At 42.2% G+C, this 15,505-nt stretch overlaps 1 protein-coding gene across 1 annotated transcript in view; it reads left to right on the forward strand.

Annotated features, from left to right (window-relative positions):
- The window catches only part of LOC114028904 (ATP-dependent RNA helicase DDX19B-like), a 28,477-nt gene extending 13,635 nt beyond the window's left edge, over positions 1-14,842 (forward strand). Inside the window, exons 5-12 of the mRNA XM_027843228.1 lie at positions 3,449-3,541; positions 6,043-6,145; positions 6,704-6,818; positions 9,337-9,514; positions 11,427-11,664; positions 12,332-12,494; positions 13,212-13,403; positions 13,798-14,842. Coding sequence (XP_027699029.1) covers positions 3,449-3,541; positions 6,043-6,145; positions 6,704-6,818; positions 9,337-9,514; positions 11,427-11,664; positions 12,332-12,494; positions 13,212-13,403; positions 13,798-13,859 — 1,144 coding nt within the window. The 3' untranslated portion in view covers positions 13,860-14,842. The remainder of the gene's footprint in view (positions 1-3,448; positions 3,542-6,042; positions 6,146-6,703; positions 6,819-9,336; positions 9,515-11,426; positions 11,665-12,331; positions 12,495-13,211; positions 13,404-13,797) is intronic.
- Positions 14,843-15,505: the final 663 nt, after the last annotated feature.

Raw genomic sequence — 15,505 nt, forward strand, 5'->3', positions numbered from 1 at the left:
GTGTGTGTGTGTGTGTGTGTGTGTGTGTGTGTGTGTGTGTGTTGACTCACTGGCTCCCTTGATAGGATGCAAGCTCCTTGAGGCCAAAGGCTGTTTCTCTCCTTAGTGCAGCACAGAGCTTGGGCCACATCGAGTCCACGAGCTGGCCATGCCATGGTAGGTCTCTCACGTTAGCAGAGGACCATGATAGGAGCAGCCGGCTGGCTGCTTGGGCACTGATGCTCATTGCAGGCTGGGCAGAGTGGCCTCATGTGGCCATTCTCTTAGTGCTTCCCTGGCCCACTAGCTGCCCCTTGCCCAAGAGACACCTCCCAGGGATTCTCCCTCAACTCCTGTGGGACTGATTAGACATTTTTACTTCCTTTTCTTGCTGGAAAACAAGCTCCCTCAACAATACCACCCCTTGGTCCTTCAGGCCTTTCCTGGGGAGCAGTTGTGTGATGATCACTGGCTATTGTATTGGCAGCATCAGGCAGAGAACAATGATGACAGATCTACCCTTAGCCACTTCCCAGAAGAAGCTGCCTCATTCCTGATAAGTGCTTGGCATTCATTGTTTTTAATTGGCTAATATTGGACTTGAGTCATCTTCCCCAGTGTTTCTGTGAACAAGGAACATGTGTTTGAGTATAGAGACAAGGCAGAAATAAAAATAATTATTGAACAAAGATAACTTGCATAAATAATATCATTCTTATGAATGTTGCTCAACTGTGAGAGCAACAGAAAATTCAGACTGGAAGGTGTTAGTTGTGTATTACAGACCCCAAACTGAAAACTGTCTTTTTTCAAATCTTTTAGAATTTTGTCTGCCTCTTACTTTCATTCCACTTGTATATATTATGCTTAGTCATGTCCTTGTTTTGCCTCCCCTCCCCAATTACATGGCAGATCTTTGAGAGCAGAAGCTGTGATGTTTTCATTCATATAGCCTTTTAACACCTAGTACATCCTTGCAAAGGAATGATGTGTCTTATTGAATTGAATTTGGTAGCCTTCTCCAAACCAGGCAGCCAAGGTCTTACCCTCAAGCTGCATGCTGGCTCCCTTTCCCACTCTCACTGGAACTCTGGTCTTCTTCCCTAATTAGAATATAAACTCCTTGAGGGCAGGGTTGTCTTGCTTGTTTGTATTTGTGTCCCCAGGGCTTTAAGGTTCATAATCAGTGCACTTAGAGAGCTGCAGTGCTGGTGCTGCCTGGACTACTCTACCTTGTTAATACATTACACTTTTGTACTTTGTTTTAAGAGCATTTAAGTGGAGCTTAGTGGAACCCAATCAGATTGCTAATAAAAATTGACAGCTAAGATCGAGGAGTAGTTCTGTTAGAGATCCTTTTTCTTTCTTTTTAGCAGAATTTATCAAACACATTCCACTCTGTCCTCCTTGGACAACTTCTGTTTAAGTAGCCACAGCAGCCCACAGTCAGTAGCCTAGGGCCAAGCTTCTTCCCAGACTTGTCTCTATTTCACTTCTGCTTTTCCACACCGGAGAAGAATTTGTTATTGATTATTCCAACTTCAAAAAAAATTTTTTTTTAAGAAAGAATTCTTTTTATAATGACAAATTGGGCTCCTTGAAAGATAGATTCTCTTGTGTTTGGCTCTAGTTCATAGACAAATGGATACAGAATTAAGCTTGAATTTGATGATCCACTTGATTTGTTTTATGTCTGAAATATATAATTTATTGTGTCAAAGGAAAGTGGTTAAACAGTGGGAGCACTCGGACTGAGCATTCATTCCATTACTCCTCAGAGTATCCTTGGCAACAGGTTCAAAAGATCGAGCTTTGTGGCACTCTGCTTCCAAATGGAGAACACTGAAAGGTTTCACTTGGAGAGGCTTCAGGCAGAATATGTCCTTAGAAAGCCTGTGAATTCCAAGCCAGATGTAGGGAAAAAAATCCACTTCCTAAATGTGGATGATTTGGCTTAGTAAGTAGTTAAAGGGACTAACAACTGGCAGGATTAGTTAAAGGAGTGATCTGAGCACTCTCACGTGATTACTCCCTAGCTGCTCATTTCTTCTTCTTTTCCTTGACATTTGGTGAACAGGAACTACCTGTTTGTGAAATCAAATTAATGTCCCATCAACACTTTCTGCTACTGTGAAAGAAAACTGTGCTCTGCATTTCAGCCAGAATCTGTCCGGGACAGTTTATTAACATGCAGGCATTTCTGCTTTGAGAAAGAATTCGAGTTACTGCTGCCAATCAGAACGTTCTCTCCCAGCAACAGCCAACATAGATTTTATGGTAATCGGGAAATAGCGGAGTAGAAGCACAGGTGTACCATTTAAATTTAGTGTTTTGCTAGCACACAATCAGAAAAAATACTTTAATGGATCTAATCACCCCTCAATTGTTTTTTAAGCTTACATTTATGTTATTTATGTTTCAGCCTATTCAAGAGTTAGAAAATTTTTTTTAATGCAACAGGTATTCTTAAACCATAAAATTTAATTAAAATTACTTTAATCATCGGAGATTAGAAAAACATAATGTGGTAATTTTTTTAAGTATAAAATGCAACTCTCACTCCACAATCTTTGAATTGGGAACTAAAGAAAGTGACCTCTAGGCTGTTGGAGCCCAGGAATAGGTTTCTGACTGCCTTCTCCTTCCCCAGTCCAATCCTGTACTTCAGTTCAAACTGAGCACAGGGCAGATGGCCTGTGGTAGCCGATAATGGCCTCCACAGCCCCAGGAGCCTGCCCAACATCCCACTGCCACCTTTGTTCTCCTTTCAATCTGATAAAAGGTGACCAAAGATATCCTTTTCTTAATTAATTTAAGCAAAGACATTTCCAATCTTACATTGGTCACCATAGACAAGAATAAGTCTTTCAGAGAATTAAGATCCCTCCCTGAAATTGTCTCCCCTTTAAGGGAGATTAGGTCTTTGAGTCAGGTGAGACCTAGACTTCAAACTAGGTTATTGTCATTGTATTATAATCTTTTACAACCCAACTTGGGCCTTAGTGTTATATACTTCCTTACCCTGACCTATATCTAACTCTGTTAAGTGTTTGTATTGAGAGTAATTAGAACTTCATTCCTATTTTATAAAACTTAAATATTTTTATAATGAGAAATAACTTCAATTTAAATATTTGTTCTTTTTCAACTTCTTGCTATGAATTACTTTAGTCATCACTCCTGCAATTGCTAAGAAAGACTGGACATCCAGGCCTGGCTTGATTTGTGGGTGGATAGAAATTTATTTGTTGTCCTGAAAAAGGAGTTATTCTGAATTTTCTCAATTAAAGAAGCTATTAAAGGTTGAAATTATGAGAGAAGGTGCTGGTGTTAATATCCTGGAGAAGTGTTTGGCTGTAGTGCTACGGACCACTCCTTGTTGGTTGGGAAGTAGAATAGAAAGATGTTTAATAATCACTTACCTACTGTGATTTGGAATGATGACTCATTTTCATAATATTCCTTCCAGGAAACCACAACTTCTGCAAGGGGTCTATGCTATGGGCTTTAACCGGCCATCTAAGATACAAGAGAATGCACTACCCATGATGCTTGCTGAACCGTATGTATCTAGACAGTTTAGTCCTTTCATAATAGAGTTTCAATTCTTTCTAATTGCAGCCTATTATCAGAAGTATGGTTTAGCGAGTATCATTTTTAAGACCATAGATTAATATCATTATGAACGTCCCTCCAGTAAGACCTGAGACTCAACATATCTCTTCTATGAAGTATTTTTAATACATTATTAACCCGAAATATTTAACTTCTACTTTTGTTCAAACTAAAACCATTAATGAAATGAAGATAATTGTTATAGAAATATAGGGTAGCCTAGAGCATGATGGAGGACTCTGTGCTATCTGTGGTAGGGAATACAGATAATGGGTTAGGAAGCAGAGAGGAGGCATCTCGGGATTACTGGTGTCTCTTAGAAAGTTTGAAAATAGAGAACTGAAATGGCAGTCTAAGAAATTGTCAAAGAAAGCTTTCTTGAATTGGTAATAATAGGCAGCAGTAATACCCAAGTAGAAACCAGCACTACTGAACGGGACCAGACATAGCTGAGCTCTGTCACCAGGGAAGAAAACCCAGGCATCCAGGAGGAGTTCAGGAACCCTTGAGCCTGGACTGGCCGAAGCCACAGAGGATGAGGGACAAAAGGGAGAAATGGTAAATAGAGGCAAAAATCACTGGTCAGATTATCTGACCAGCAGAACTCAGTGTGCTCTTCTGCTGTAAGAGATGAGAGGCAGAAATATTCAAAACGGGTCTTGGAAGAACAGTCAGAAGTCCCACTCCTAATTAGGTATTTGAAAGAATTCACCCTTCTCAAGGACAGACAGACTTGTTGCTAACAAAAGTGTTACATAATGTAACATTGGCTAAATCACCAAATGTTTCAGAAGTTTTCAGAAAAACAGAAAAATGGAAAGAGGGAAAATAAGAGAGGAGAATAGGGCAGGGGAGTCCCAAAGCAGAGCTCCTCTCATTGATAAAGGGAAACTCCAGGTTAAAGAATTTTCATTGCTAGTAGTAAAATGCAGAAGAATGTTCTTTAGAGTAGGTTCATTGAGTTAATATTGGCTTAATCACAAGAATAATAACAGTATGAAGAATAGACAAACTTGATAATTAAAAATGACAAACACCGAAGAATTGATTTTAAAATAGAATTTATCAGTATGCTATTTATAAGAAACGCATTTAATCCCAAAACATTTAAGTGTATTTGAAAAGAAAGGATGTTGGTTTTAAAGCATCTGTGTTTGAAATACATGCCCACCCAATAATTTTGTAGTAAAATGCACAAAGGAAAACCTCAGTCTTGCAAGAAAAAATGGCTTCTTGCTATTTCCTAATCAAGAAGTACGAAATGTTAACACCTCAGTGTAATTACATGATAAATTCAACAAAAAAGATGAATGAGAGAATATATTGTAGAGTTGAACAAAGTATTAAAACAAGAACTAATATACATGGAAAGAAATGACTCTGCAAAAGAGAAGCTATAAATATAGTTACATAAAACATAATGATTCGGAGACAACATACAGAATATTAAGAATACGACTGAAGTGGTACCAAAAAGCATATTTATAGCACAGTTGTGAATGTGGATAAGTCAGCTGATTAGATATTAGGGTGAAGGAGTTGGAGATGGCTCCAAAAGCAAACTTGGGTAACTGAAATGATACCAAACGAAGGTCTGATCTCCAGAGTTAATAAGGAACTGATACATATCTATAAGATTAATAGGCTCTCCCCAGAGGAATAATTTTCTGGGAGTATGAACAGATAATTTTTGAAGCAGGAAATACAAGGTGAAACATTAAAATTTTCAGAGAAATACAAAATCAAGGAAGTCTTAAGATACGTCACCTTATCCCCACTAAAATGATCTTCCCCTCCCCCTAAATAGGGGGAAAAATATTAAAAATCAGGGCCTATGGAGAAAAGAGGCCTCTGCTACATTATTGGTGTGACTTTAGAGGGATGTAAAGATTTTGGAAAATAATCTTGTAATACATACAGTAAGAAGTCCAAAGGTACTTAATCGTAGGGCCTTAATCATAAAAAAGAAAACAGAATCTAGCTGTACAAAAAATTTAAAAAAAATCTATGCCAACAGTTGGAAAATGACTAGATAAATTATGGTTAATTGATGGGATAGACTGTTGTAGCCCTGGATGGACATGAAATGATGCAAAGTAAATCAGACCCAGAATTGTAGAGAGAATCATAGACTTTGTGCTTAAAAGAAAGCCAAAGGTAACAACTTCAGACAGACTTGGAAAGGGACAAAGAGCCTAGGTATTTTTGTTTGTTGTCTGTTAATTTATTTGTTTCAACTTTGTTAAATATTAGGGGGTTTGTGTAAGATTTTCTCGTTTTCTATTTGATGATTTGTCTGTTTATAAGAAAAAACTAAAAAAGAAAGAAATGTCGTTTTGCTACAGAGTTGGTATTTAAATTCATCATCACACCAATCCTTGAACTTAGCCTGTTAGTCATTTTAAAAACAAAATTGATTTTTAATATTCCTGCTCTGTCATAATGCAGCCCACAGAACCTGATCGCCCAGTCTCAGTCTGGCACCGGTAAAACCGCTGCCTTCGTCCTGGCTATGCTCAGTCAAATGGAACCGTTGAACAAATACCCCCAGGTAAGGGTTTGGTGGGTGAGAGTTCCCTGACTAGTGCACCATTGGAGAACCGATGTCTTTTAGTGCATAAAAAAACCAAAAAACTAGCAGGCCTTTGGAGGGAGGGGAAAGCTTCCAACTGGAATCTCAAGCCCTTCCTTTGTTTGAGCAGATTTGAACAATACTTCGGCCCTGAGCCTTGATTATATTAGAAAAGCTACATCTACATCTATCTATCTGAAAAGAGATAAGCCACCCTGTGAGTGTTTGCCCAAGTCAGAGTACATATTCAGAAATACCTTAACACTGAGGTTGCCAGCTTACTATAGTAACAACCATAAAGACTTCTGTGAAGTGTTTTGTAATCAAAAGATGGGGGCAGGAGGGGATTTGTCCCTTGCCTTTCATTGCATTTGTTGGGGTTTTGGAAAAGTAAAGATCCTCTGTCCCTGTCTGCCCCTGCTCCTGAAAACAGGTGTTTGAGTGCTGCATTGAAATAAACAGTATGAGGCTTCCTTACTAAGTGGCTCTGCTAAAATACCCTGAAGGGCATCTTAGCCTGTATGTTTTGCTTTTCAGTGTTTGTGCCTCTCACCCACTTATGAGTTGGCTCTTCAGACGGGAAAGGTGATTGAACAGATGGGCAAATTTTATCCAGAACTTAAGCTAGCTTATGCTGTCCGAGGCAACAAGTGTGAGTATCATTTTTAAAGGCTACTCAAGGGGAAGGGGGGATGCGGGATTCGGGTTGGGAGCATTAGACACAAATGCTGGTAAAATTCAAAGAACATTCAGGACCCACAAATGTCAGCCTTCAAAAGATGCCTCGGTCTTGCAGTGACTTAGACTTTGGCTGAAAGAAATCAAACGCTAAGAAATCCTCTGAGAGGGATTTATGAAATGTTCGAAGTGTGGTCAGTAACTGAGGCGCTGCTTTTTCAGTGGAGGAGGAATTGACACGGTTAAAGCCAGACCAAGAATCCTGCTAGTTTTTATTTCTCTTGGGCAGATGTGTTAGAATGTTCCATGGTTAGAGACAGGTATGCCCAGGGTCATTCAAAAACTATTGTTTGAAAAGGGTTGGGGAATCCTGAACTAAAATGATACCTCAAATCCCTCTCCTCAATGTAGCAGTTACACAAAGTAATTCCTTGGCTCATTGGCCTACAAAGCATAATCAGACTACACTTGTCTTCTTCAAAAAGAATCTGGGTTGAACTAGTCAGGAAGTTTTCAGCGAGCAAGGTAGAAGCTGAGCTAGTTCTGGAAGGTTGGGTAGGATTTGCCTGTGCAGGCAGGAGGGAGAAGGGCATTCTAGGCCAAAGAAATGACACTGACAGGGTCTCAGGCAGGAAGGAACAAGTGTCACGTGGATGGAGGATAGTAAAGAGACTGATCTGATCGGTTAGAGCAGGCCAAGCACTGGTAAAGTACAAAATCTGCAGTTGTTGCAGATGGTTCTTTCATTTTTTAAAAACTTTTTTTCTCGCTTTGTTTTTCTTTTATTTTACCTTCATGTCAAAGAGGTACATGACAGTAGTGGACAGAGAGCCAGTCTCAAAACCAAGAAGACTTTGTACTGGCTGCATAACCCTGGGCAAGTCATTTAGCCTTTTCAGGAAAGGTGCCCACTTGCATTGGAAGAAGGAGTTTTCTCAAAAACCTGAAGTTCTATATTCTAATGATATCACAAAGCACAAGCTGATTGTGTTAACCATCCACCTGCTCAGTAAACTCCATTGGCTTCCTGTTCACACTAAGGTCAACTATACATTCCCATATCTGGCCCCTTTCTCCCTTCTCCTCCTTTGTATCCCTTGTTCTCTTCCTTGCATTCTGTGTGTCAGCCACCTGACTGCCTTGTTGGCTGTTCCTCAAACACTACCCTCTGTCCCTGGGTGCGTTTGCTCTGGTGTCTGCTTCCTAATCTCCACCCTAGAGAACCCATGATTTCTTTCAAGGCTTAGCTTTGGGATCACGATCACAAAACCTCCCCCCTGCCCCAGCTGCTCATACCCTTTCTCCCAAAGCTACTTTCTATTCATCTTATCTCCTCCCATTAGAATATGAGGGCAGGGAATGTGTCACCAATCAACACATAATTCATGTCTAATGGTTTATGCAATATCCACACAATCCATACCTGTGATTTCTTCTAAAAAGGAGGGAGAGAGACGCATTTTCTTAGGGCCTAGCTTGGTCATGATAATTAAATTTTAAATTTAATTTTGATTTTCTGTTCTTTGCGTTGAGATGGTCATTTTATGTGTTTTCTGTTTCTGTTTTCTTTATTCTGCTTTGAATTCTTTTCCAGTTGTCATTGATTCTTGTAGTCCAGTAACGTTCTATTACGTTCCTGTAGGTGCCAGGTGTGGTGCTGAGCTTTGGGAACATAAGTACAAGCAAAAGAAAGGCCTTGCCCTCACAGAGCTTCCATTGTAATGAGGAAAGAGCACACAGATGGGAACTGAAATCCTGAGGAGTGGGGGGGGGGATTTGGGGGTACCTCAACTGGGGCCATGCTTTTGGAGTCCCACAGGAACAGAGTTGGCAGCGGAACTCATAGCTGGGACCTGACCTGGCGGGGGAGGCCCCAGGCCTGAGGGAGGGTCCAGGATGAGGTAGCAGCAGAGGCCAGAGAACACATCTAGCCACAAAAAGCTTCTGTCAATCTTGGTGCATGTGGAACTTTCCTCTTTTCAACTACTTGGAGTATTTGCCTAGCAGTGGAGTTTTGGGTCATTGTAGTCACTCCTTTTTTCCTCTCAAGTGACATAATTCCAAATTGCTCTTCAGAATGGCTAAACCTATTACAGATTCTTTCACTGTTGAACTGACAGCCTGGTAAGTAATAGGAAAAGATGAATCTGAAAGCAGTGTGCCCGGTGGCTTGGAGGCATTAAATGCTGCGTCTCTCATGCAGTCATCCAGATGTGAAGTAGCTTGGGCCTCAGCTAGGGTGGCGGTGGTCTCTCCCAGGGATAAAGTATCGGCATGTGGAAGCTGGCTCCAGAGGGCAAGGGACAACTTGGTTCTGCCTCTTGTGTTTCCATCTGTAGACTTACATGCCACCTTGCAAATCCAGCCTTCCCATCAGTGGGTTTTCTTTTTGTGCTGGGGCCACATGATCCTTCTGTGGGACTCCAGGGAAAAACTCAAACTGTGTGGTGACCAAAAGCAACCTCATGGAGAACTTGTTTTTGCTTCAACAGTAGAAAGAGGCCAGAAGATCAGTGAGCAGATCGTAATTGGTACCCCTGGCACAGTTCTGGATTGGTGCTCCAAACTAAAATTCATTGATCCCAAAAAGATCAAGGTGTTTGTTTTAGATGAAGCTGACGTGATGATAGCCACCCAAGGCCACCAGGATCAGAGTATCCGCATCCAGAGGTACGAGGTGCTGATGGGAATAGGGGGAGAAAATCTTCCTCGAGGAAACTAGCTCTGCTCCAAAGCTACCTTCTCTCCCCTGGGACCTGGACACTGAAGCATTTGCTGAGCCGTGAGGGTGGTCCCTTACTGAGAGACCAGAGTAGTTCCCTGTAGCATTATGGATTGCAGATTGTATTCCTTGGGAGTATTTTAGTTGTGATATCTGTTGATATAGTGACAGAATAAGTGAGACTCTTCACTCCATCTTAATCTTTATGACTGCTGCCAAAGTAAAAGGATTCATTATAAATACAAGGATTTGTTTATTCTGTCTGGTCCACAGTTAGAGTTTCCATTAGCATTTCATTTATGTGATTTTTTTGGGGGGGGGTCCCCTTGCCCTTCCTTGCACCCTAGTCCCCTGCAAGTGACAGCACAAGGCTGCCCACTTTGTCAGCCCCTCCCTTCCCCACTGACGGTTCTGGAGCATGTGCTACAGCAGGAGGAGGAGAAAACTCCCGAGGTTGGCCGTCGGGCAAGGGGAGGCCAAAGGGTCCTGCTGGCAGCAGCTTGATCATACTCTGAAGAAAGATTGGGGGGGAGGGGCCCTTTCTGTTCTCTTGAAGCTAGTTGCCATCTTGTGTTTAACAGGAGAGTAAGATCAGTTCTGGCTTGGCCACCAGTCAGGTGGGTGATCTTGAATAATAAATGCTCTGGGCTAATTTCTTCATTGATAAAGGAAATGGAGGGACCGTCCTCTATAACTTGGAAGGACCCTTCCAGCTCTTAGCTTATAGAATCCTGTGTGCTGAACACTGTGGCTGCCTGCTGCCATTTTCAGCCTGCAGGGAGCTGTCTGTGGTGATGCTTTCCCTGGAGGGAAAATAAACTGGGCTGGCTTACACTGCATTTCATTTTTTCCTCTCAACTTTTATTCATGCCTTTTGTTTTTCCACTACTGTCTGTCTGTGCGCCTGTCTGTCTGTCACCTACACCCTGGTGTTCTGCTGCTGCTGCTCAGGCAATAGAACTCTTTGTGACCCACATGAGTCATTGTGGATAATTTGCACTCGATGACTTTGATTGCAGTTTTTATTTACATTATTTTGGATACTGTTGTTCTGGTTTTGTTTTCTTCGTTCTCCTTAGGTTCACACAAGTGTTCACACATTTGAGTTCTTGGTATGTCATCATTTCTTACATGCAGTAATATTCCGTCATATTCATAGAACACAATTTATTCAGCCATCCTTCCATGGATATCCAGTTTTGTTTCTAGTTTTGTTTTGTTTTTCCCTATGACCTCTCTGGGAACTATGCCCGGCAATCCTGGGTCAAAGGATATGAACAATGTAGTGACTTTTATCATGTAATTCTATATGAATTTCCAAAATGATTGGAACAATTCATCTCCACCATCAATGTATTGATATGTCTGTTATCCCAAAGCCTTCCACCACTGAAGATTTCCATCTTTTATTATTTTCAGTTTGATAGGTAAAAGGTCTCTTAATTCATTTGATCTTCACCACTTCCTCGTGAACAAAGAGGCTGAATTATTTTTGCTTTTTTTATAGATATGGAAAACCAGATAGAAATTAAGTGACTTGTCCAAGTTCATACACCTAGCGAATCATTGTTAAATCTGGGTTTGGGATTCTGATCATCCTGACTTCCTAATTCAGTATTTTCTATGTCTGAGACTTAGATGTTGCACAGGAATTTTTCTTTTGACCTGCAGTCAGAATATTAAAACTAGGTACTTAGAGGGTGACATAGCTTGCTTATAATCTACTTCTAATTCTGTCCTCTTCCATGCTTCTAGATACAGGCTGAGAAATAAGAAATACAATAGCAAGTTAGGGCCGTTCACTGACCTGTAACTTGGCAGTTCAGGATGCTGACGAGTGTGCATGGGTTTGCCTTCTAGAATGCTCCCTAAAGATTGTCAGATGCTGCTTTTCTCTGCCACCTTCGAAGACTCTGTGTGGAGGTTTGCTCAGAAGGTTGTCCCAGACCCAAACATCATCAAACTGAAGCGAGAAGAGGAAACGTTAGATACCATTAAGCAGTATTATGTTTTGTGCAATAACCGGGATGAGAAGTTCCAGGCCCTTTGTAATCTCTATGGGGCCATCACCATTGCACAAGCCATGATCTTCTGTCACGTGAGTAGCACTCGGCAAGACACAGGTGTGACAGGGAACAGGAAAAAATTAGGTCCTCTCCTTTTCAGTCAGGAATTCATTTTAGTTACTAAACAAGTGTTGCTGATGATGAGAAGAAAGTTTCAGGAAAGTTTCCCCTTCCCCCAGGGATCTCATTGACTTGGAAAGGGGGAGATACATTTTGGGCAGAAGCAGGAAAAATGGAACTTGACTGGTCTTAGTACTTAGATTAGTATTACTTACAAAGCCTCTTTTATTATGATTATTGTTGTTATTGTTATTATTATCATTATCATTATTATTTTAACATAGGACTTCAAAGTGTTTTTGTTTTGCCTTTTAAAGCCTCTTACTTTAATGATGTCCTTATCTCTGATGTGGTTGCTCAGCATGCATCCACACCTACCCTGGCTACACAGTTCTTGTTTGAGTTTCCTCTCAATCCACCAAAGAGGATCCACCCAATGCACTGGAGGCCTTTTCTAGGTTTTTCAGTCTGTCTTTAGGGAAAACATCCTAAATGCCCCAGTGATAATTTTTGAAACATCTTGAAAGATTTCAGTGACTTGACTCTTAGTTGTTTAATTCAAGGATGAAATCTTCATTTAACTTAATGATTGAAACCAGTTTCTAGTATCTTCATTTAATCAAATTCTTTTCACTCTAGACCCGCAAAACAGCTGGTTGGCTGGCAGCTGAACTATCCAAAGAAGGCCACCAGGTGGCCCTTCTGAGTGGCGAAATGATGGTGGAACAGAGAGCTGCCGTGATTGAGCGTTTTCGAGAGGGCAAGGAGAAAGTGTTGGTGACTACCAATGTGTGTGCTCGAGGTGAGAAGAGACTGTCCCATGTGGAGGCCTCGGGGCTTAGGAAAGAACAGGAGGGAGGCTGTGATCCCCTTTCTAGCAAGGGCAGCTTGGGTTTTCCCAGAGCCTCAATCAGCAGTTCCCTCTGCCTTTGCAGAAATGGTCTGCTGGGAATTGGATTGCCCTCCATGGCAATGCTGAGCACGTGGTCATTCCCCCCAGGGTACAAATATGATGTCTGAGCCTGCAGGTGGTTTGTCTGGGGTCAGCAGCTAGGTGATCCTCTTGGAATTTTCTGTTCTTGATGTTGTGGAGATCTCCTGATCTTAAGCTGTAGGAGAAGAGAACTTGCTCAGCTCCCTGATCCAGGGTTCTGGCTCCTCGGTTTTCCTCCTTGCCTCATATTTGCTACTGTTTGCTTAAGTAGCTCCAGTATTAGCTGTGGCAAATTAATAGCATCAGGCAGTTTGAGATGGAACCCCCTCTTCTCCAGACCATCCTCCAGGTGGGTCTGGGAGAAATCTTTGAGTCCTTCAGACCAGAGAATCACTTTGTGTAGATCTGATCCTTTGGTAATGTCCATTCAGGTTGTACTCTTTTATACCCATAGGGTGTAAAATCTTGTTTTGTGGGTAACAGCTGCTAGTGCTAGACTCTCACTGATTAGACTGTGGGTGTCATGTGCTTTTTTTTTTTTTTGGTCTGCTTTCTCTGTGTCTCCTCCATCTTCCTGCACTGTAGGTATCGATGTTGAACAGGTGTCTGTGGTTATCAACTTTGACCTGCCAGTGGACAAGGATGGGAATCCAGACAATGAGACATACCTGCATCGGATTGGGCGCACGGGGCGCTTTGGCAAGCGAGGCCTGGCCGTGAACATGGTAGACAGCAAGCACAGCATGAACATTCTCAAAAGGATCGAAGAACATTTCAGTGAGTGTCCCAGAGCATGTGCCCTCTGTGGCCCATTGGCCATTAAATGGGCAAGCCCAGGGCTCTTGGGCAAAGGCCTGGGTCTCTCCTCTTCCATCTCCCTCCTGGTTTTGTTAGAGAAGTAGGGATGGGAGAGAAGAGCAGGGCCCATTCTTTCGTCCTGGGGCCAAAGCCCTCACATGAGCACGTCTGGGTTGTCATGTGGTGCTCGATGCCATGCTCAGTTGCTTCAAGGTTTCATCAGTCAGATGAGGAGGGAGCATTTTGGCCAGTAGTTGGATACTGCTTTTAGATAAAACAGAGGTTTGTAGGTTGTCCTCATGTTGCAACAGTAGCTGAAATAAACTGTCCAAGGTGGCCCTTTTTGATTCTCTCTGGTTTAATTTCTTTGCAGATAAGAAGATAGACAGATTGGACACCGACGATCTGGATGAGATTGAGAAAATAGCCAACTGAAAAGCATTGGCTAGAGTTGACCTACACCCTGTGGATGTCCATCTCCAGCTCCATTTGGAATATTTGTTTTTCAAATTGGCATAATTCTCAACTAGTCACCAAAAAGGACTAAGGCAGAAATACATAGAAATTACCTACCTCATTTCAAATTATGTTTGGACTTAACAAAAAAAAATTGTGCAAATAATGGGGCGAGGTAGAAAGAGAAAAAATGTTTATATAAGCTTTTATGATTAGATGTAAATTGACAGAAACGCAAACAAAAAAAAGCCAATGTGTTCCCATCTTAAGATTCTACTTAAGGAACTGTCACATCTGGACAATTTGGCTTCCAATATCCACTGTGGTAGCATCTGGTTCTGTTCTTTATCCCAAAGTGAGACAAGAATATTCCGGGTGCCAACCAGTCTACAGCAAACTGCCAAGGAGACAGAGCTGAGGTAACAGTTGATAGAAAAGGCAGAGTCAAGAGGGGCATCCTGGACAGCTTCAAAGCCAAAAAGGTTTGGGGAGAGGTCCCCAGCTGGGATGGAACAGCTCTTTTCTCCCAGCCACCCATAGCACAAAGAAATGGTTTGATAATGAGAAGAACCCACCAGATCAGTAGAGGGGCTGAACTTCAGAATGGAGGTTGACTTCTCCAATGTGCCAGTGTCAATTCAGTAACATTATTATCATGGAATCATAGTGGCCCTATTCTAGTGCCAGGTCACTTATACTATGTGGTCCCCAAAATGCTGAGCACCTGCAGGAAATGCCACATGGAACTGGGGGCAAATGATCTTGGAACTGGGGCTCTCCACTGGAAGCATTGAAGGCAGCAGGCCTCTGCCTCTGTGACTTGAAGAGAGGAGACCCTTGAAAAGGGACTTAGCGGGAGGAGACCATCTCCACCATTGCAGTTCTGAGAGTTACATGTCTTTGTTGTCCTGGCAAGGTGGCCCAATTCTCCCAATGAAAATCATGTCAGATATGGGATATCACTTCAGGCTTGTAATATTTGTACTGAGGAAAGAAATTTCTACCAACTGTAGCAATAGAAGTGGCTGGGCCAGTAAGTACAGCAAGGGGTTTATAAGTATCCACCGTTTCCACTTGGACCTCCACTTCCCTCACCAGCCCTTTCTGTCTCCTGGTGGCCATGGGTGAATTCTCATGTGTTAATCTGGTTTTGAAGGTTCTCAGACCATCCCTGGTCTCTTCTTGGCGATCAGATGCAAGACAGCCCCCAGCTTGGGAGGTGGTGAAGACATGGAAGTTGTGGACAATGAGAAGTCCTGACAGGAAGATTTCTGAGGCCACTGAGTGCCTGCTCCCAAACCCAGGGTAGGACAGCTCAGCCGCCATAATCCTTCCTTATGGCCTTGGAGAAGCAGTGATCAGCTAGCTGGAGAAAAACCTGGCCCAGAGTAGAGGTTTTCCTGGATAGTGGTGTTCCATATTCCACAACCAAACCCAGCTGCTCTTAGAGGGAGAGAACCCAACTTCAACAACCAGTTGGCCTATTCAAATCAGTCCCGTGGNAGCCCAGAGTAGAGGTTTTCCTGGATAGTGGTGTTACATATTCCACAACCAAACCCAGCTCCTCTTAGAGGGAGAGAACCCAACTTCAACAACCAGTTGGCCTATTCAAATCAGTCCCGTGG

The sequence above is a fragment of the Vombatus ursinus genome, unplaced genomic scaffold (genome assembly GCF_900497805.2).
Source record: "Vombatus ursinus unplaced genomic scaffold, bare-nosed wombat genome assembly UNPS02014900.1, whole genome shotgun sequence".
NCBI lineage: Eukaryota > Metazoa > Chordata > Mammalia > Diprotodontia > Vombatidae > Vombatus > Vombatus ursinus.